We start from the raw sequence: 22,152 nt of genomic DNA on the forward strand, positions 1-22,152 counted from the left end.
AATTTTATCAAAATTCTTGGATAGAAGACAAGAAGTCGAGAGATCCGAAATTTCACAAAGTTTAAAAATTAGAACTCCAAACAAAGCTATAAAATAACAGTACCACAAATCTTGCAAAGAAAATGTTATGATACCTATAAATATTATTATAATTCAGCATATAAAAGGTAAGTTAGTTGAAGAAATCTTAATAAGTGTTGCGTAAAATTTGAAAAAAGTGTTAAACCGAATTGCTTTTAATGAAAAAAATGAAGGGTATTTTTTCACTTTACTCTTACGAATTATCATAATCATAAAATTTTCAAAATTTTGTTATTTTTTATCATAAAAACACATAATTGGCACCAAAACAAGTAGAGGCCCCTAACGCTGAAAGAGGAAATTTTGATCAAACTCTGAAGATCTCCTTTCTGAAAAAACTCTCATGGTGCTTGCCATAAGCATTTACAGCTCAATTTGTAAATTAAAATCTCCATATCACATGTTACATTATGCACAGGCTACATTCTGGAAAGACATTTTCATAAAGTTATAAATCAAAATCATATGGACTTTTTCAAATCAAGAAATTAATTTCAAGCTGGTAAGCTTGATGAAAGGCAAACTTTAACAACAAACCAACATTCTAGTCTTGAGAATAAGTTCATTGCAGCAGGATTTTCAAGAAGAGAATCCAGAATTATTATATGGAAAGATAACAACCTCTTAGTGACTTACTACTCCCAATGAAAGGGAATTGTTTGAGGGGTATCACTGGCTGCGGACCCATCATATCCCAAATGAAACACTCCAGGGCAATGAACATTATCATCCTGATCACTGGATACCAGAACAGATTCCATGGGCTCTACACTGTGATTATGCAGGCTTGTGCCCAAGGACCGCACCAGTGGCATTGAACTAGGCGGCATCATTTGGCTCAAACTGATACCAGATGTCTGTGTTGTTGGTGATGACAGAAGAGAGAGAGCACAATCTGAGTCTTGAGTGGTTGACCTGTCATGGAATACATTGTGGCTTGCCCCACTTCGGTCTGACAAATTGGCAGTGCCAAGAAGCGGCTGGCTGACAGAAGCTTCAGAAGATGTTTGACTGTTAAAAGTGGGGTTATCGCCTTGCAGGAATGTGAATTGCTTCCCTGTTTTGTAGCTGCTTGAAGGGGATCGGAAAAATAGGTTCCGTTCGTCAGGCAAGTTTAGACGATGATGCTCGTTGTAGCACCTTGCATCTGCTTCAGTATTAACAACTCCAGTCCAGGTGGGTTTCACCACAGTTGCGGACGGATACATATGTGAACTGGAGAAAGGTAATAATGAGGCACCTGAAAAGAAAAATCACAAACACCTGTAATTTGGAAGGAACAAACTATAATTATTGTCGATTAGTATTGTTATCAAGTCTCTCCAAAAATATTCTGAGGAATACACTAACTGAAGGCCCAATTAAGTCATCACATGATGCTGTGAAAAATAGAAGCAAACAGCTCGGGGTATAAATTACTTAGCTACAATATGCATTTTGAAGCCAAATTTGAAGATAAAATTTGATTTAAAGTACTTTAATCCCCGACATTCAGACAGGTTTCCAGATCGTTAGATTCATAAACATCAAGAGTATTTCAGTTGAAGTTATTTCCAAGTGAAGGAGCATTGCCATTTTAGGCTTGTTTTTAAGGGGCCACCAGGGAGACTTTAAGAGAATCACCCAAGTTAAGCGCCAACCAAATCTATGTATTTTGATTATCAAAAATGTTATCTGAGTAGAAAAGAAAAGAGAGCATTGAAGATACAGGAATTCTCAGAATCACTTTTGAGGATTAGTAGATTGTCATCTCTGTAATGATCAACCACTCAGCTGAGTAGCTCTTCATTCTCAAGAGATGTGGAAAATCACAACTAGTCAAGTTGGTCAATGTCGGAGTTGAAGTGTCAAGTGTGCATCCCAGCTTCAGAGCTGAAATTGCATCTACTCAAACATTTGATTGCAGCTTACCTTGGTAATTGGACAAAAAGGTTCCAGTACGTGACAGCTGATCTGGCTGAGGTTTCCTTCGTCTTCTGTTGTGCCCATCAAGACGTTTCCTGCAGCTTCTCTTCCCTTCATCAAACTCCTCCAGGCAATGAAATCTAGCAAAAATGTGACAAATTGATAGAGTAATTTGTTGATTGCTTGACAATGAAATAGTTCACAGTTAAAGCCATTATGTTTACAATTTTCAGAAACAATTAAAGGTCAGACTGTTCGGTCATCATCATAGTATTTCTGAAGAACTAAAGTTTCCACTACCTCAAGTTATTTCCCTGTTCTGCCCCTTCACTTTACCTTTAACTTGCATTGTTGCTACCTTTTCATACTAAAGTAAAGGATATTGCAAATTAATATATAAATGGCCCTCAAGATTTCAAGAATATTAGTACACACGGATATAAGATTGCAAAGTATATGAGAGAGCCTCTTAAGTTCTAAAGCTCAACTTTTTTAAGAAGAGGGACACCAAAACACAATTAGCAGAGAAATTAGCTTAGACCACCGTTTCCAGAATCCTTTTGGTACCTGAAGTCATAAATAAAAAATTAAATAAAATTATTTCTATAATGCTACAAGAATTAGACTAGATGCAGCATAATTTCTTCGATCTTTCAATTGTATGCATAACATAACATCACAGCTCTTTATGAACCCATTAGACAAAAAGCATGAGATACCTATATCAGGAGCCTAATATCAAGGCCATTAGTCAAATCTATTCAACAGCAGCAAAAGTCCAAATTTACAAAACAATTCATAGTTCAAACACAAAAATCAGCTATAATCCTTAATAATCAGCAAAAACATATATGATGGGACATTTTATAGTGATATAGTCACAATCACTAAATTACTACACATTTCTAATGAAAAACCCAAATAAATTTAGCATGCAACGCAACAAATTAAACCTGCTGCATTGCTGACAGAACCGTTGCTTCTGCCCACAAATCAAAACCTGAGGCGTCTTCGAGTGGAGCTCACACACCTTATGGCGCCTATGGTAATCCCTACAATTACTAAGGTCCGAGTCACACCCATCAACAAGACATGACGCAGTCTGGCTTCCATTGTTAGCTGCTCTGGCCCTCTTGAATGACCCTGAAGGTGAAGGAGACTCCATTTTTGAGGCACCAGGCTCCTTACACTTATTCAACGAATCTTCAGCCGAACTATTAACCTGACCCAGCTTCAAATCAACTGAGAAATTCCCTTTTGTCCTGCTACTTGACTCATCAACTGCATCTACGTTAGGAATAGCTTCTTGCTCAAATTCAGTAAAATCCCAAGCTGGTTTCAAGTTCCAGTCCATAAACTCCAACAATTGAAGAGTTGGACTTTATTCTTTAATTAATTCCCTCCACACCTTCTCAAACATAGCCAAAGCCAATCATGCTTCTCTTTCACTGTTTATACCATCATCAAATTAAAATCCCTTTTACAATCACAAACATGTAAACAAATAGAAACAGTGAACTAAACATAAACTGTCAAAGCTATAAATGTAAAGGGGTATCTTTTAACACACAATGTAAATTCTTTTTTCCTTAAGTGATAATGGAAAAACAAAGAAGCAAGAAACCCATCTCAGCAAAATCCTTTTTATTTTTATTTCTTTTATTTTTTTAATACTTAATATTGGGGAAAAAAAAGAACCTACAAAACAATAAAGTTGCAGAGTTAGTTCCAAAAAGATTGGAAGAAGCTAAAAAAATAAGAACAGAGAGTACTAACAAGAAATAAAGAAACATGAGAAAGATATGAGAGGGGGTACTTACAGACAGGTTCAGCATATGGAGACTGGTTTCTCTTTGCAGCCATTTATTCACTGACATTGATTCCATCACTAACCAATAAAGTGGCTTAAGTCAAGACTCAAAGATAAAAATAAAATAATATATATTTTTTTTTTGAAGAAATCCTATAAACTTGAATGTAGAAAGGCTAAGAAGATGGTTGGTGAAAGAGAAGAAGTGCTCTCTTATGAAGTTTACTTAGTTTTTTAATAAGTTGAACTTCATTATTTTATTGTTTAAGTTTTCTTTCCCATTTCTAGGGTTGGTTTGAAATAAATAAAGGGGAGAAAAGGAGATTGTTCATTATAGTATGGCAGTTAGTATAGCGACAGGCTGTTTGTTCCTTTAAACATTTATAATAAGCTAAGTGTAAAAAAAAAAAAGTACAAGGATGGATGATGATGCTACTGCCGAATCGCTTTTGACAAAGCATGTGCCATTGTGTTTCACATTCCATAGCATGTCTTTCCTTTAGGCTTCTACTTTCTTATGTTTGGAAAAGCGTATCCCACGCTCTGTTCACAGAGAGTGATAAACAAACATCAAGTTTTTCTTGCAGCTAAATGTGAAAGCCTATTTTGTTTATAGCAAATTTGCAACCAAAGCTTAGGGGTGGATGGGTTTGTGTCATCAAACATTTTCTCTCACACATATAAATAGAGGTAGATTTCTTCTTAAATATTATTGGAAGTATGATTTTGAGTTGGTCTTAGTAGATTTTTAGACTATACTATAAATATGTGTATTTAAATTTGTAACACATTTCATGTTGTATAATTTTAAAATAAAAAATATACTACAATCTATTAGTTATTTTAATTCAATCGGATTGGGCTGTCTCACATTGATAATAAAGTTACAAATGACTTTTTATAGTTATGGCATGGGGTACCAAATTTGGTACGCTTAACACTCACATTTTTATAGACCATTGAACATCTAAACAAGTAGCAATCATTTACCCGTGTCATGACTTGAATATTTAAGTCGAGTGATAAAAAGTTTATATATATATATATATAAACTTTTTATCACTCGACTTAAATATTACAAAGTTCCAGCTTGCTATTTTAGGCCAAAAGACCACCTAGATTTGATTGGGATAGCAATCAATTGCCCTTTGATTCCCTCCTATTTTGTTCAAAATGTTGAAAGATCATACTTTACACATGTGCACAGAATTGCATATGAAACAAATAGACTACAAAAAAACTCAATCTTGGCACCATTTATCCAATTCCCCAGCCAAATGAGGTGGTCCGTCATAATATCATGTTCAAATTTCATGCATGACTCATGCCACTAATTTATTATCCTAATCATCATAAAAATTATTATATTATCATACATATTTCTTAAAAAATAACAACAATATTAGAGAAACATTGTTGCTTAATTTTTTTTTCATTTAAGAAAAAGGAGTTAGAATTAGTATTCTCATTTTTTTAATTGTTATTATTGTATTATAATCTATTATTATTCTAATTAACAGTCTACTAAGATTCTAAATCAATACAATAATAATATAACTAAAGTAAATTTAGATTCATACAACAATAGCATAGTTTTAAAATCTCCCTTAAAGTAACTTAGGACTTGTCCTAATTAGAGATCACAAAATCCGGATTTGAATGTAAGTTCATTCGAATCTACATTGATGTTTTGCTATCCGAAGGTGGGCAATATCCATACTAATTTTGGGTGGATATTCCGAGTATCTAAATCCACATATTTAAAATATTTATTTGCAAATTTACAATATTTTAACTATTTAAAAAATAAAAATAATAATCATTCTAAAGCTAAACAAATCTAAAATAATCTAAAATAATATTTATGAGTACTTGGGGTGTATTATAATATTTATGTGTGATGTGTTTTTAGCTTAGGTTTTGTGTTTTTATTTTCTAAATTTTATTTTTTATTTAATTTATTTTAAAGATATATGCAGACCCAAATATCCAATTTCCAAATGCAAATGCATCCAAAATCACATTTTTTATTATGCGGATCTAGATTTTTTCATATGCATATTTATTTGCCATCTCTAGTCTTAATTGTGGGCTTATAGCGAGGGCAGCTTTAAGTATAAATAAACTAGGCGGCCGCCTAGGGTCCACATATACAAAAAACCCCATTATAATTTCCTAGGCCCCATATGTTAGGAAGAATTTTTTTTTTTTTTTGGTATTTACTTGATATAATCAAATTAATAGATTTTTTAAGTTATTTATAATAGAATAGTCTATTTTTAAGGCCATAATTTAATTAAGAGAAATTATCATTGCATCACTTTTATTTTGTCTTATGTTCATCCAACCACTACAAAATTCTAACATGTATTTTGCACCACCTTTCTTTTCACATTTGTATCAACTAACTACTTTTGCATAAACACTATTAAATAATTTTAATAAAATGGTAATTTACCCCCAAATAAATTAAAAACTTTAAAAAATAAAAAAATATAATGATAAAAATATCCCTAAATTTAATAAAAATAAATCCCAAAATTAGAATTTTTATTTTTAATAAAAATTATTTTAATATAAAATTATAATTATAAAAATAATTGCAAAATTTTTGGATTTAATAAAAATCCCTTAAATTATTAAATCCCCTAAATTATTAAAATTTTAGGATTTATTCTTTTAAGAAATAAATTCAGTTATTTTAATAAAATTTTACAAAATTATAAATTTTTAATAAATAAATTCATTTATTTTTATTAAATTTTTAAAAATTATAATTTTTAATAAAAATAATTATTAAATTTAGTAAAAATCAGTTGAGCATCTCTATTTGAGATTTATTTTTTATTAAATTTAGGGATATTTTTATGATTATAATTTTTAATTTTAAAAGTTTTTATAAGATAAAATAGTTTTTTAATTTATTTCGGGGTAAAATTATCATTTTATTAAAATTATTTAATAGTATTAATGCAAAAGTAGCTAGTTGATACAAATGTGAAAAGAAATGTGGTACAAAGTACATGTTAAAATTTTGTAGTGGTTAGATGAATATAAGATAAAATAAAAGTGGTGCAATGATAATATCCCTTTAATTAATAATTATCCTACATTAAGAATTTTTATAGAAATTTTATATTTAATAACCTTAATGTTTAATTTTATATTTAATAACCTTAATGTTTAAGAGTTATAATTAATAGTATTGACTAACCCTTAATTCATTATTAATTTAAAAAAGATTAAATTCTTTATCTGTTAAAAGAGAAACCTTAATGATTTAAAATTATAAAATTTCTTGTGCTCTTCTCTATAAAGAAAACTATTGCATTTATTGCCTCACTTTTGAAGTTAAAAAAAAATAATAGTTTCTTGAAATAATAGTTCTAAAGAAAGTAAAAAAAAAAAAAAACTTCTTGACTACTTTCTTTTTATTTGAATTCTTTTACTATCTTGTTAATTGTTTCTATTCTAGCTATAGTTAAAAATTGATTGAATTGTGAGCTCCTTTATGTTTCCTTAAGTGCTGACTCTACGGAATGTAAAGAGAAATCACCAAAAAAATTTACCTAGAGCCCCCATACTCTAGTGCCGATTCAGCTCATGGCCTCAATTTTGTTGGGGGTACAAGTTTGTATCCTCATAGGATTCAAATATTTCTCTCTAAATACGAGTAAGATTATATTTTGGAGATAATTTTAGTAGGCCTTTGAAATGTACTATAAATATATGAATCCACCTATGTTGCAGCTATTGCAACATACCACACTTTTTATCTCTATTCAAGAAATGTTGTTGGATGTAAAGGGATTGAATATAATGGTTAAAATTAGTTAGTAGATAAATGAGGTATGCACTGGCAACGGTTGAAGCAGGTTATGTATTTATGTAATAGGGAGCATATGTTTGACAAATTTTATCCTAAAAAGAACATCTATGTTTTATGTATGAAAAAAAAAATTAGGGTTTAACGGATCGTGCTTGAGAATTAATATGGAAACTACTAAATAGAAAGAAGACGATTGCAATTTCCTGGGGTTGGGGGGGGGGGGGGGGGGAAGATTTCCTTAATTCACGTATGTTGCAACTTGGGCTCTAAGTCATATGAATTCGATGGCGATTTTGTTATTGTAGCGGATGGAACTGATTATATTTGAGAATTAATCTGGAGACACTAAAATTAAAAGAAGACAATCGCAATTTCTTGGAGAAAAGATTTCAATGATTCACCTATGTTGCAACTTAGCTGTAAGCTGTTTGAATTCGACGGCGATTTTGTTACTGCAGCAAGTGTAACTGATTTTATTTTGAAAACTAATCTAGAGATATCGAAATCAAACGAAGACAATCGCAATTTCTTGGGAAAAAAAAAAATTCGATGATTGCAATTTCTTGAGGGTGGAAAAGATTTCAATGATTGCAATTTCTGGGGTGTGAAAAAGATTTAAATGATGACCTCTCAATGGAGTCAATATCTATATGCATGTGGATCCTTATTTAATATAGTTTTGTGCCGTTTCTTTTACCAACCTACTACCTCATTTATCCACCAACTAATGTCAACCGTTAGATCAATGATTTTACATCCATCGGCATTTTTGAATGGAGACAAAAGTGGGGTATGTTGCAACATAGGTGAGTCCTATACATATGTGTATTTAAATTTTCAATGGTTTAGACTTTAGATGTTGAAATGTAAGTGTTTAAATGATTGTTCTCAAATTGACATCCCCATTCAGTTTTGTCTATAAATTGGCGCGTGGGAAGTGAGGTGCTTGCAATTATTGTGAACAAGTCTCTTTGAATTTTGGAAGGCCGTGTGGGATTTTCAAAATCGTGTAGTGCACACTTAACAATGAACCATAGGTAATATAAAAAGGTTTTAGGGGTAAAACGGTCATGCTACAGGATTGAGAGACAGGAGCTTTTAAATCAGCAACCACCAAAAGGCAGTGCGGCAGCTGTAATTAGCATTGTGAGTAGGGCCCACAAAACTCGCAGCAATCAGCATGAGAAGTGAAATCATTCATGTATTTTGCCGGGTGTTTCTTACTGACCACGTGTCTTCTTCATGGCCAGTCAGATGTTGTTTTAAAAAATGTTGGTCCCACCGAGACGCTAAACGCAGATCTGTCGGCGCCCCATCTATATTTATGGCTCTTGTTTTAAATTTTTTGAACAGTTTTCGCTTTGATTCTTTTTATTAAGGATTGTTAACAACTTGTACATACGTATTATATGGAATCAGGGTGGACGTTCCAGTTTCGTTTTAGTTTTTACGAATTTCGGTTCGGGTTGTAACATGTTAAATTCTGAGAATTCAATGTAAAAAAATTCAAAAATTAATTTGGTTTGATTAAGGTTGAAATTCAGTTTAATTCAAATTTGGGTTATAATTTCGTGTCAAAGTACAAATTGAGTTGATATTTGAGGGCAATTAAGTTTTCTTACCAGATTTAGACTTTTTTTATATTTAAATGTAATCTAATTTGATTGATGTTTGGTTCGATTCTAACGCTATCGTTATTTAATTCTAACCCAATTGATTTTTAGAGTCAAACCAAACCAAATTGAAAAACAAAATAAATTTCAAATTCAAGTTTAGCTTGATTTGATCTATATCGAACGTCTAACTGTAATTTAAAATTTGATTGGAACTTTAAATACATACATGCATATATATATATGTGTGTGTGTGTGTGTGTGTGTATTTTATTTATTTATGAATAATGATACAGTTACAAATTTTTGTACAAATTTATCTTGTATAAACTGATGTAACATAATAAAATTGATTGAATTAAATATCTCTTGACCCACATGATTTATTTTTATTATTTTGTATTTTCATTCAACTAATAAATTAATACCACATCAGTTTGTACAAGATAAGTTTGTATAAAAATTTGTATCTCTATCATCACTCTTTATTTATTTTATAGTCAGTTAAGAGATCTATTGAGTTCTAAATTTAAAAATATATTCTTGCAAAAATATGGAATGATATTCATAGTCAATATGTTATTGACTCAAAAATCTATTTAAACTTATAGGTTGATTGAATATTACCCTCAACATAATAAAATTTACCAAAGCTGTAAATTGTAAAAAATAAGGTGCTTAAGAGAATTTAATACACAGTTTGAAAAACTTTATTACATCAAGGGGTCACCCCCAACACCTCATTAACTTTGTAAAAGATTAGAACATATTCCACTAAAACAACTTAAAACTCTCTTTCAGGGATTATAATCTATGAATTCAGCTGAACTTGCTTAATAAGTACCACTCGTGTTTAACATCCGCTACTACCGTCAAATCTCTTTAATATAGCTGTAGCAAATAACCCCTTCTCCCGAAGTGACGAATCATCAAATAATAAATGTTGTATGGACTAAGATAAAGATGATACAAGATTAAATCAAAAGGGATTCCTCAAAACTTTTGATTTTGATTGCGTGTTGGTTCTTTGCTTCTATTGCGTAGTCTTCTTGCCTTTTATTTGTAAAAGTTAAAAAAACTCTTCGCTCTATATACAGGGATTTTGTCGCATGCCAAAAACCCCAGCAAATGAGTGGTCTGATTTTGAGCAGGATGACGTGCAGTTGTGGTGACGTCGACGCACGGCGGTGGCTTGCTGCATGTTGAGGACTCGTGGCAGCATTGTCGTCATTGTCGGTGCTAGGGACAGTTTGTTGGAAAAATAGCTATTGAGTTGCTATTTTAAAGTATAATTTTAAATGGACCTACTTTGTCTAAAGAGGTTGTCAGTGATTCAGATACTCTTAATAAAAGTATAGTGAAGTTACGTGTTTTTATACTCAAAATAATACTGTGGTAAATGAGAAATTAACACTCAATGTACATCCATTCACTACAATAAATAAGAACAGAAGTTACAAAGATTGTAGCAACTAGTTAAATTCACAATGAATTACTTAATCAACTCTAGAATTTATTATTTGTAACTTCTAATTAAATTCATAAATTATGCTAAGATTGTAATGGTGAATTAAATTCATATTTTACTATGAGATTAAATCCAAATTTAATATGTGATTAACGGGACTACGGTTACATTTTACATTTAATTCAAGAATTAAATCAAAGGTTTAACAGGCAGTCCCACTTTAAATTTAATCGAGAATCAAATCAAATGTTTAATAGGCAGCGGTTATGCTTTTAGTTAGCTATTAAGTGCGGGGGTTATAAGTGCATTTAATAAGAAAATAAATGCAGTGGTTATAGAATTTATATTGTCAAATTTTTTGAAGAAAATGCCCCTCACATAATTCTAAAATGAATAAGAATGCCATTGTATAGAATAGATGAGGAGAGTAAGAGATATATCTAGAAAGTAATCATAGATGGAAGAATGGAATTAATTTATCTTCAATTCCTCATTTGTCGTCTATATATTTGATAGAATACAACGAAAGTTTGATGTAGAATAACTTGGTAATGCATTAGAGCTATTTGTCATGGTACCTTGGGAAACGTAAACCGTTCAAATCCTAAAGCACCCAACAGTAGGAAGCGAATCCATTTTAAAGAAATTGTGGTGTCACATAGGCCTTGGTTTTCTATTCTTATGTTTACAATAATTTGTTGCTATTTCAATTTTGTTATTATAAACTTGTGACACGTGTGTAAGTGATTTATTAGTAAGTTTGAATACTATAAAAAGGTTCTATCACAAAAGTCATATGTTACTTAAGGAGCCTGAGTTTTAAATTAGACCATTAATGATTTCTCTAATTTTTCTTGAAACCTAACTAATGTATTTTCGCATGCAATGTAGACCATCTTATATAACATTATTGTTATCTTATTATTGTGATTATGGTTTCAACGGTAATATACTCATTATTTTCTAAAGTCTCAATTTGTGATTTGCAATCTCAAAATTTATTCCTCCTCTATTGTGTATTCCATGCAAATCTCTTGCACAATTGACAGTGGCGGTTCAATTAGGATTTTGGTAGTAGAAACTGTTTCAGTAGTGAAAGATAGAGAAGATGCTACGTAGTTCAATGGATTAATAACAGACTTTATGTTTTTTTGTTTTGTTTATTTTATATTTTGTAAATGTCTTAAAATAATAAAAAAATTCATGAAAAGAAAACAAAAATAATATAATGAGGTGTTGTTTTTGTTATGTTGGTGTCATCTTACTGGCTCTTTTATACTGGCTTTTTTCTAAATGAAACATAGCTAGACCTACTAATAAAGAATAAAAAAAATTGTGAAATCATATTTAATCAGACAATTTGATTAGTTGATGGGTTTAATTCTTTCTCAGGTGTGGGCACTTTATTTTTTTTTTTTAACTCACTCATTATGCAATGTAAAACTGTGCAGTTAAACAGTATATCTGCACGGACTCTATTAAATAACACCATTTAATAGTGTGTTTGCATAAAAAAAAGTGAAAAGTAAGAAATGTCGAATGAAAGCATAAAAACATGAAAACTCAATAGGAAGATTAATAAGTCAATTAAATGCACTACATTAAGTGCAGAGAACATGATAGCATGAAAGCCCAATAAGAAGCTTAATAAATGAAATAAGCGTGGTTATATGAGAGCATGATGGCATGAAAGCCCAATAAGAAACTTAATAAGTGAAGTAAGCATTGTTACATGAGAGCATAAGAGCATGCTAGAATGTGAGTATGAGAGCATGCAAGCTCAGTAACGTGAATGTTAATAAATCAAATAAGTATAGTTGCATGAGAACATGACACACGAGAGTATGATGAATTTAAATAAGTACAGCTATTAGAGAGCACGATTGTAGGAGAGCATAGCTACAACATGACAACATGAGAGCTTAGAAGCTTAATAAGGCTCCGTTTGGTACAACTTATTAAATAGAGCTTATAGCAGTAGAGCTTATAGAAGTAGAGGTTATACCAATAGAGCTTTTGGACAAAAAGTCATTGGGTGTTTGGTTGTCAATTAAAAAAGTACTTTTGAACCATTAAACGGTTTGGTTGTGTAAAATTAAAAGTGTTTTTGTGTAATTAAATTACCAAAAAGGATATGTATTCATAATTATTTAACATGTAACAAAATGCATCCAGGCTATCAATTAATAAGAAAAAATCAGTTCAATCATTTCTTTAATTTTCAAAATTAAAAAATTCATAATTGATATATTCTCCTAAACAAATAATACTATCCAAATTAAAATGATAATCAATAATATAACTGAAATGTTAACGAAAAATAAGAAGTGTCGTATTACCTGACATCCTCCTCACCAAAAACGTTGGCTATGACTATGATTACTCTCTCAAGTGTTGGTTATGTATTAGAGATTGCAAAATTAAAGTACTGGTTATTTAAAAAAAAATAAAAAGAGATAAAGTGAAGTGGCGGTAGCAATATGTTTATATGGCGGCAACAATTTTCGTTGGGTAGGTTTTATACAAAGGCTATTATGTAATTAATGAAATATGTCAAGGATATTTTTGATATTATATATTTTTTGGAAAAGCTCTCTAACCTCTACTCCCAAAAGCTCAAATTTTGGGCTTTTGCTAGTAGAGGTAAATTAGTTTATTTAAGCTAAAAAAACTCTACTAAAAAAAACCAAACACCATAAAAAATTTTAAAAAGTACTTATGAGATTAAATAAGCATTTATAGCTCTTAAATAAGCTATACCATACAAGCACTAAGTTAAATAAGTATGACTGTAAGAGAGTGCAGCTGCAGAAGAGCATGATAGTACAAAAGCACAACCGTGGGAAATAAGTTTAATAAATTGGATAAGCCTAGCTGCTAACTTCAACGACTAGAGTCTGATAGTTGGAAGTGTTATCTAAGCCAATACAAGAATTTAGAAGTTCCAAAAGCACAATGCAATTTTAGAAAGGAAATAAATACTAGAGATAATATGTTGATATTAGATAAAGTTAATTTTAGATAGGAATAAATGTTAACATCAGATAAAGCTCTAAATTAAGTGATAGAAATAATCAAAATGAGGAGTTACAAATGATTCATGATGTCTAAATTGTATTATAAATAGTGAACTATTGATACATAGAAGGACATCAGCAAATAGCTAAAAAAAGAAAAATCCATTGTAATCTTTATCGAATAATGAAATTACTCTTTCTATACTTGTATGGGCGTAGACCAAGCACTGAATCACAATTTCTCTGCGTCTCATTTATTATGTCATCCACTTATTTAATTATCTAGCTGATCAAAAACTAGCATCAACAAGATGTGTGTGCGCGCACGCGTATATGTGTTTCTGTAGGACAATCTTACTTTAAGAAGGTGAGGATGCTATTAATAAATAAAAAATTACAGACTTCAATATACTATCAGACAAATTTTTTTTAATGCATTAAAATATATATTTATTTATATTTTACTAAAATCTTAATGTTCCCATTAAAGAAGAACTCTATATAATGGTATTTTTCGTTTGAGGAGTAGAATTTTGGTACTTTAACTACTAGGCCACAACTTACCCCACTTTGCAAGCTTGCGCAACACAGTGACGTACTTTGAGTAACAAGTAATTGATACTCGATACTTTTAATTTCACTTTATAAAGTTAACCCAGGGACACCTGATCTTATCATAAACATGTCCTCTTGATTTCTCGTAATGTTTTTCCAACGTTTTGTATGGTGATCCTTGCACTTTTCCAAGTCGATTTGCTTTGTCTTTTGACGTTCCCAATTTCACTTTTCTTACATACTAAGCAAAGTTGCAAATATTAGAAATATTTAGCATCTTTCTTTCATGTCTTTTTGAAAAAAATCTAACCCTGTAAGGGGATCGAATTGGGACGCTGAGATGATTAACAAGTTGATCAAGAATGAAGACCCTCAAATTCAAGGTCCCGGTGAGGTCACCATTCAACTTAGTAGTTATATTGATTCTCAATTCTATATACAATCCATTGAACACTCACACCGACCATCACATTTACGTATATAGGTTGAGTCTGTAATTCATTGGGAATAATAATGAAATTATAAATTAATCAAATAGCCCCGAGATGTGATGTGGCAGCGTAACTTACTACAAGACTCAGACGCAGAACTTTCTTTTGCATAATTTGTTCCCGTGTTAATGTACTACACAACCAGGTAATTTGTGAAGCTTTATGTTTGAAAGAAAATTAAATTAACATTTGACAGTTATATTTTCTCTGGTAAAAATTCTTGTAGGCCTAAAGGCATATCGGGGATTATTGAAGAAGCAAAAACACAACGAATATTTTCAAGGACTCAATTATTGGTACCATTATTATGCAGGCATGTTACCACCTCACCCCTTGCCCTTTAAATTTTTACTTTTTATACGTAGGATAATATCTTAGCTAACTTTTATATTTATACTTAAATGGATTATCTTAGTTCTTGGGTTTTTTTAATTGGGATTCTAGATAATATGTATTTATACTACAATTCAATAACTTGTAGATAATTAGTCAAAAAATTTGCTCTCACTAAAATTAGAAGAAAAATCTATTGTCGGGCTTTCTTTTCTTTTTCTTTTTTCTTTTTTACTTACTTAATGATTTAATTGACTTAATTTTAATTTAAAAGTCATTAATTTTGTTTTTTTAACTCGATTAATTTTTTTAGTCATTAAGTGATTAAGTTATTAAACCATTTTTTTAGCTTTTGCTTAATCTAAAAAAGTCAAATGACATCATTAAAAAAATTCTCTAAAATATCTCTATTTAAATAATTAATTTTCATTCTTACCTAAATAAAATTTAATAATTAGCATTGTTACCCATCTTTATGTGAGTATTATTGTTTTTATCCTTTTATTTTCTTCAAATTAGCATTATTTTTCTTAATTTTTTAATAAATATTTTTCATATAAAAACACCATAAACTACAATAAAATTGATTAATATATACTAATTTAGAATATTAAAAAATTGTACCCAATTGAACATGATTAATATTATTATGATAATATATTATTTTAGTTATATTCTTTCATATGTTTATTATTCGTTTTAACATTTAAATTTGTGAGAGTTCAAATGTAAAAGTACTAGATTTCAGTTTTTTTTAAGGTTAAAAATAACTTAGTACCTATTTTGGTGATTCAGACAAATGAAACAAACATGTTGTTCAGATTCATATATTTAACTCTATTCAAAATTTAGACTAATTCAGGTCTATTTTATTTTTAGATTAAAAACAAACGCCATCTTAGGTCCTGTTTGGTATTGAGGTACCATATTTTTTAAATTACAGTTGCTTTGGAAAAAAAAGATTATGAAATAAAACTTAATAGTGTGTCGTAAACATAATTTTTAGTTATTAATTTTGACAAAAATAATAAAGATATTATAAGTTTTTCATCATAAAAGTGATTGATCAAATTAACTTAGCTTCCAAACAATAGAAATAAGTGTTTACCAAATACTTTAATATTATAATTTTTAAGTTACAACTATTCAATCTTAATACTAAACGAGGGATTAATCCACATTTTAGGATGGGTCATAAGACGGGCCGGACCAGGAGCTTTTAAGTTGGCGAGCCCGGACCTGAACTACAAAAATCAAATTTATTTTGAGCGTACCTAATGAAACTACTGAACACACCCATCTCTGATTTAAAAAAATTATAAAATGAAAATTAATAGAATTGTAAATCGCAAACAGAGTTACGGATGTAATGAAGACCCTTGACTCCAACTAAATCTTAAAAGTCGAAACGCAACGCAAACTCCTCCTCCATCACCAACGCCGCGCCAGAGAGAAGCTGCTGCTGTGCTCCGACCGGCCGCCGCCACCCTGTCAGCTGCCGCCGCGAAATTGCTAAAGCTAGTCTACTCCATCTATCAATCTTTTTGATGACATTGTAGTAGGCTTCAGGTTTTACCTTTTTGTTGTGATTTTGCTTCCATTTTTCATTATTTTCTGAGTTGAAACTGTGAATTTCTCTCGTGCTTCTAAGAATTGTTTCAGTTTGCGATATTTTTGGGAAAAATAGTTACTGAAGTTGTTTTGACTATAACTGATAATAATTCGTGGTTTTGTTGAATTTCCTGTGGTTACAATCTTACGTATCCCATTGGCTTTATGCAAGTACTTTTAATTTTTGATTTACGAAGAGATTTGATTGCTTTAACAAGAATGAAGAATTTAATCCATTGGTGTGGGTGCCAATTAGTTCAGATGGTAAAATAAGCAAAAGGTCTGGGATTCAAACTACGGACACACGTGTGGAAAGGGAATTAGGTTGCCATTAGGTTGCAACTAAAAATAAAAAATTTAATCATTTTTTTATTTGGCAGTTTTCAGAGGGTATGGCCATTTGCACTTTAATAGATACTCTCAACCCTTATAACTAAAGTTTTACTTTGCGCCCTCACAAAATGCCAAAATAACCCTCAATAAACTCTTTTATTTAGTAGTTTATTTTTTCCTTAGGCTGTAGAATGTATTCATCACAAAGAGAGGTAATACTTATTTTCAAAGTATCTATTACAGAACCAACTGGATCATGTTGATTAGCATCCAAAGCCTTAAGATTGCTATTATTGTGGTTGTATGCAGTATACTAACATTAGCATTTTCCCCCGTTTTCCTAATCTTGGTGCAGCCATTGTTTATCCTTCAAGAACAGCTTGACGCAATTCCCGTTTTGTTTATGTGTTTTTTCTTTTTAAAAGTAACGGAGCTTGGTACTCATAATTTACTTAAATTTAAGTTGTAGATATTTTAGTAACAAAAAAATTTAACAAAGAAATTGATTTTTAAAGTAAATTGTAGAATGCAAATAGCCCCACCCCTTTTCATACATAATCAAACTCCTGGCCTAGGCCAGGGCCAATCCGTGTCCATGTATTGCAATCAAGTATGTTTGCATTTCAGCCTTCACTTTGAGTTTAAGTACTGAACTTTGAATTTGAAGTTTTCTAGGGTTTTGCTTTTCATTCCCCACAAACACAAATTTATTTATTAGTTTCTTTAGGCTGAACAATTTAAAGTTGGAAATGGACGGAGAAGAATTGACAGAGCAGGAGACTGCACTGTATGATCGCCAAATTAGGGTATGGGGAGCTGATGCTCAACGAAGGTACTTTTACTTGTTTTATTTTACTTTACTTAATAAATTTGGTTATCAATTATTTATTTATTAGTAAGTTTGATTATCAATTATTTTTTTTTTCTCAATGTGGTAAAATTTCAGTCTAATTCATTTAATTTTTTCGATTAGAAACTTCAAGTCTCTAATTCAATTAATTTATCTTGAAATAGATTGAGCAAGTCTCATATTTTAGTTTGTGGAATGAAAGGGACTGTTGCAGAGGTAAAATTTGATTTCATCTGTAATTCTCTTTGCTATTATCATGTTGTGATTTGAATAATAACTCCATTATTACTTAACTAGTAATTTTATGCTCTGTTTATGTGTTTATTATTGTGGGTAGTTTTGCAAGAATATTGTACTGGCTGGAGTTGGTAGTTTGACTTTAATGGATGACCGTGTGGTGACTGAAGAAGCATGGTCTGCGAACTTTTTGATCCCACCTGATGAGAATGTGTATGGCGGGAAAACGATTGCTGAGGTTTGTTGTGATTCCTTGAAAGACTTCAACCCGATGGTTCGTGTTTCTGTTGAAAAAGGTTTGGCCATTTCGTTATGTACTTGTTTTTATTCTTTTGTTTATTGAAACATTGTAAAATATATATAAAAATGTGATAGATAAACTTTTAGCTTTTAATTTGCCAAATTTGCAAAGTGAGAAGAATTAGTAAAACCTAAAGTTCTGGTTCTGCAGGTGATTTGTCAAGCCTTGATGGAGAATTCTATGATAAGTTTGACGTAGTTGTTGTCAGTTGCTGCTCCGTAACAACAAAAGTATTTGACATCTCTTTGATAGATGATTGTATCTAGTAAATAGTGCCCTTTACGATAAATCTCATTGACTTTATTGATGCCATTGTTTCATAGTATATGTTAATTATGCTTTCTACTTGTTTTACAGAAATTGATTAATGAGAAATGTCGAAAGTTATCAAAACGTGTAGCTTTTTATACAGTTGATTGTAGAGACTCTTGTGGTGAAATATTTGTGGACTTGCAGAACCATAAGTACTCAAAGGTGAGCAGCTCACTGTCCTAGCCTTTTTCAGTTTTCTATTTTCAGGGTAATTCATTGCTTGTATATACTATGATTGTGACGCGTGGTATCCTTAAGGTTTGTTGATATTCAGAGCAGATACTGTTGACAGAAAGACTTGTGCAACACGACATTATTACTTCTAGAGCTATATGGTCCCACTTTGAATGCTTAATTGTGCTAAGCTTTTCTAATTCTTGCTTAGTCCTTTTCTATGCACTGTAGTCATTCAATATATCAGTTAATTATCTGGTGCAACCTTTCTCCAGGCTAAGAAGCTTTTCTACCGGTAATGTGGTCATGAGTTAAAAGACAAACAAAATGAGTACTGTGAGACAAAACGTTGCCTGATTAGTGACAATTTCACCAATAAACTTTGGAGTTCCAAGTGCAAGTACTTTTTAATGAGTTTATAGTGGGTTAGTTTGAACTTATATTGGGCTGCTTATTTGAACGTCTGAGAGTTCTCATCTGTTGCTTTCTCTGGCTCTAATATGTGGGAATTTCAAGCATGTTAAAATTTCAACTTCTGCTTTTTGTTGATAGAGGTAGTAACTTCCTTTATTTACCTCAACTTGTTTATTGGCAGCAAAAAATTGAAGAAACAATTGAATGCCAACTACGGTATCCAAGCTTTGAGGTATGACTTGGTTTGTCGTGGCTTATTCAAATGATAATATATACATACATACATACATATACATACATATATATATATATATATATTCCTTTATTTTGGTTTTGCTTACTAAGTACCATGCACACCTTCTTTGCCTCATGATTTTGCCGCAACATGATACCTGAGTGCATGGTCCTTCTTGTGTTTCCAATGTTTGTGATAATAATAGACGATAATGCCGCTCAAGCATAACCAACTATATAGTGGAGTGCATTTTACTGTAAAAGTAAGATTGAAACTAAAATCGTATGTAATTGGCATAGATAGGCCAACCAGCATGTGTTTGTTGAAAAATTGATTTAAACAAGGAACAAATGATTGTTACAATAATTGACTTGCAAGTGCAATGTCCTTCCAAAAGAATTGCTTGAATGATTTTTGAATTCTTTAGAACGTAAAAATGAACTGTACATTTGTGGTTGATTGATGACTTATAAGTGCTTCATCCTTTGCAGGAAGCAATTTCTGTGCCTTGGAGAGCTCTTCCTAGGAAAGCATCTAAGCTTTATTTTGCTTTGAGAGGTGTGGTAATTTATGCATTTATTCTTTTTCACGTAAAGTTGGAAAGAGGAATCTATTAATTGTTCTGGAAAAAGGAATCTAATAATTGTTTTCTGTGGTACATATAGATTGCTATTTTATGATAAAATTTGTAAACATTGTTGTCAATTTTCTTTATGATTTTATTTTTTGGCGGTCTTCTATCCTATTTCCCATAGTTCTAGAACAGTTTGAGGAGGCTGAAGGGCGTAGTCCAGGTGAAATTTCGATTGCGGATCTTCCAGCAGTTCTAAAGCTGAAAAAAGAACTTTGTGAAGCAAATGTAAGAAATTTCAAGTTGGTATTTGTGTGCATCATAGGTTGTTTAGTTATAAAGTTGCAGTCATGCTGTACCTTACTATCTCTATTCCAATGCAGGCACTCAATGCATCCCACGTAACCGATTCCCTCCTAGAAAGATTGATCATCGGTACCAGAGAATTTACTCCTGTTTGTGCCGTTGTTGGAGGAATTTTAGGGCAGGTGCATTTCCAACCCTTTTTTTTTCTTTCTTTCTTTTTTTGGCCATCCATTTCTGTTCTCCCGTTAATTGATTTTTAACTGTTTAGGAGGTTATTAAAGCAATATCATGCAAGGGGGAACCCCTGAAGAACTTTTTCTTCTTTGACATTATGGATGGGAAAGGCGTAGTAGAAGATGTATCGAGCCCGAAAAAGGAATCTAAGTAGCTGCTGCTTGGGCGAAAACATTTTGATTAACAAAGTTAATTAATGGGCATCTGGTAAATATGGCAGATTTGAGAATCTGGTGATGTGTTCTAGGATTGGTCGACTAACTTTCTAGGATTGGCCGACTAACTTTATATATAAAATTCTAGGTTGGTAAGACAGAAATGTCTCTGCACTTCTTCAGTGGGTGTACTTTTTTTTGTTGCCATCTCTATTGCTAAAGTGTGTGGACGAATGAAGTTAATTATTTGTTGCTTATTTAACCGTTTAAGTATCCTCCCAACATTTCACCATTATCTTTTTCTATGTAGGACATGTGGCACTTCCTGATTAATGCTACTCTTGCAATCTAAAATCTGTTATTTATTATTAGTTAACAAATGAATTGGCTATGGTTGAATGTTTGTGGTGTAGTTTGTGTGACACCTCATAAATTTTTTATTTGAAGGAGGAGCCATATTGTGAAAGGTTGAAGCAGCCGTGCGTCTACTAAAAGTGCTTTAACGATCATGAGTTGTGGGGCAGAAAAAAAATTAGTATGTCTGCCAAATTGGAAGGAAAATTAAACAATCGAAGTCTAAATCAACTTTATATCCATGGTTAAAATTAGGAAACGAGTCACTTTACCAGTGAGTGCATGTGGAAGATATTGAAAAGATTATCGGCAGCGAGTATCCAAATTTCAAACGAGCGACGAATCGACATCGTGGGCGGTTTTTAGAATCTCATCCAGTAATTAACATTCAAAATCAAAAGTAAAAACCATAACCCCACGGAAATCGAGTCGTGATAGAATTCTAGAAAAGAAGAGTTAAAAGAGACCCAACCAATAGCGCATCACCATGGAAAGATCAAAAATAGAAGTAAAGTTGGAGCAGTTCTACAAGAATTTGGAAGAAGAATTGGATTGCATGGAACAATCACCAGACTCGAGCATGAAGGTTAAAACACTTCCACTGCTAGTCAACTCTCCAAGAACGATCACGTCTTCGCTTCCTGCTTCAGATGAAGTTAAAACATGGAAGGTGAGGACCAATGACTTGGCGGTTATGGAGGTTCTCCAGGAGAGAAGGGCAGCCGTTGAGAGCGGTAAGTTGAAGGGAAGGCGACTTTTCGAGGAGTATGATGAGGGTTTGAATGGATTGACTGATGATCAAGGTTGTGAAGTGAGGTCAGTGACTTCTTATGATTCTGATGATTCGATTTCATCTGCCGGTTGTGATTCTGATGAACGAGATTGTGTGGGGCAAATTAAGCAAGGAGATAAGGTGGTGGTGAAACACAAAAGAGGTGTTAGGAGGATGGTTACTGTGTTGGT

General features: G+C 31.7%; 2 protein-coding genes across 4 annotated transcripts; one reads left to right on the forward strand and one right to left on the reverse strand.

The window, feature by feature from the left end:
* Positions 1-407: 407 nt before the first annotated feature.
* LOC102621357 (squamosa promoter-binding-like protein 13A) lies at positions 408-4,142 on the reverse strand. The gene is made up of 4 exons (XM_006493161.4): positions 3,807-4,142; positions 2,940-3,434; positions 1,993-2,126; positions 408-1,321 (listed from the first exon to the last, which is right to left on the reverse strand). Exons 2-4 carry the CDS (start codon positions 3,338-3,340, stop codon positions 717-719), a joined length of 1,140 nt encoding a protein of 379 aa, XP_006493224.1. The 5' UTR covers positions 3,341-3,434; positions 3,807-4,142; the 3' UTR covers positions 408-716.
* Positions 4,143-16,444: 12,302 nt separating this feature from the next.
* LOC102621643 (SUMO-activating enzyme subunit 1B-1) lies at positions 16,445-21,130 on the forward strand. 3 transcript variants are annotated; one of them, XM_006493164.4, is made up of 11 exons: positions 16,445-16,671; positions 17,765-17,878; positions 18,061-18,112; positions 18,234-18,429; positions 18,585-18,664; positions 18,792-18,908; positions 19,516-19,566; positions 20,061-20,127; positions 20,325-20,428; positions 20,524-20,628; positions 20,715-21,130. In XM_006493164.4, exons 2-11 carry the CDS (start codon positions 17,796-17,798, stop codon positions 20,832-20,834), a joined length of 975 nt encoding a protein of 324 aa, XP_006493227.1. In that variant the 5' UTR covers positions 16,445-16,671; positions 17,765-17,795; the 3' UTR covers positions 20,835-21,130. The 3 variants fall into 3 exon arrangements, with proteins under 3 accessions (XP_006493227.1, XP_006493226.1, XP_006493228.1); XM_006493163.4 differs by having other exon boundaries at positions 17,774-17,878; XM_006493165.4 differs by having other exon boundaries at positions 16,445-16,660; positions 17,774-17,878.
* Positions 21,131-22,152: the final 1,022 nt, after the last annotated feature.

Source organism: Citrus sinensis, chromosome 4, assembly GCF_022201045.2.
Source record: "Citrus sinensis cultivar Valencia sweet orange chromosome 4, DVS_A1.0, whole genome shotgun sequence".
Classification (NCBI taxonomy): Eukaryota; Viridiplantae; Streptophyta; class Magnoliopsida; order Sapindales; family Rutaceae; genus Citrus; species Citrus sinensis.

What these genes read in the sequence shown, in the direction of transcription:
- LOC102621357 (XM_006493161.4), bottom strand. Translation starts at nt 3,340, where the DNA reads ATGGACTGGAACTTGAAACCAGCTTGGGATTTTACTGAATTTGAGCAA. An exon ending in TTCTGTCAGCAATGCAGCAG is followed by an intron (nt 2,127 to 2,939) that starts GTTTAATTTGTT and finishes CATTTTTGCTAG; the next exon opens with ATTTCATTGCCTGGAGGAGT. An exon ending in CTTTTTGTCCAATTACCAAG is followed by an intron (nt 1,322 to 1,992) that starts GTAAGCTGCAAT and finishes TTTTCTTTTCAG; the next exon opens with GTGCCTCATTATTACCTTTC.
- LOC102621643 (XM_006493164.4), top strand. Translation starts at nt 17,796, where the DNA reads ATGGACGGAGAAGAATTGACAGAGCAGGAGACTGCACTGTATGATCGC. An exon ending in GGAGCTGATGCTCAACGAAG is followed by an intron (nt 17,879 to 18,060) that starts GTACTTTTACTT and finishes ATCTTGAAATAG; the next exon opens with ATTGAGCAAGTCTCATATTT. An exon ending in AAGAACTTTGTGAAGCAAAT is followed by an intron (nt 20,429 to 20,523) that starts GTAAGAAATTTC and finishes ATTCCAATGCAG; the next exon opens with GCACTCAATGCATCCCACGT.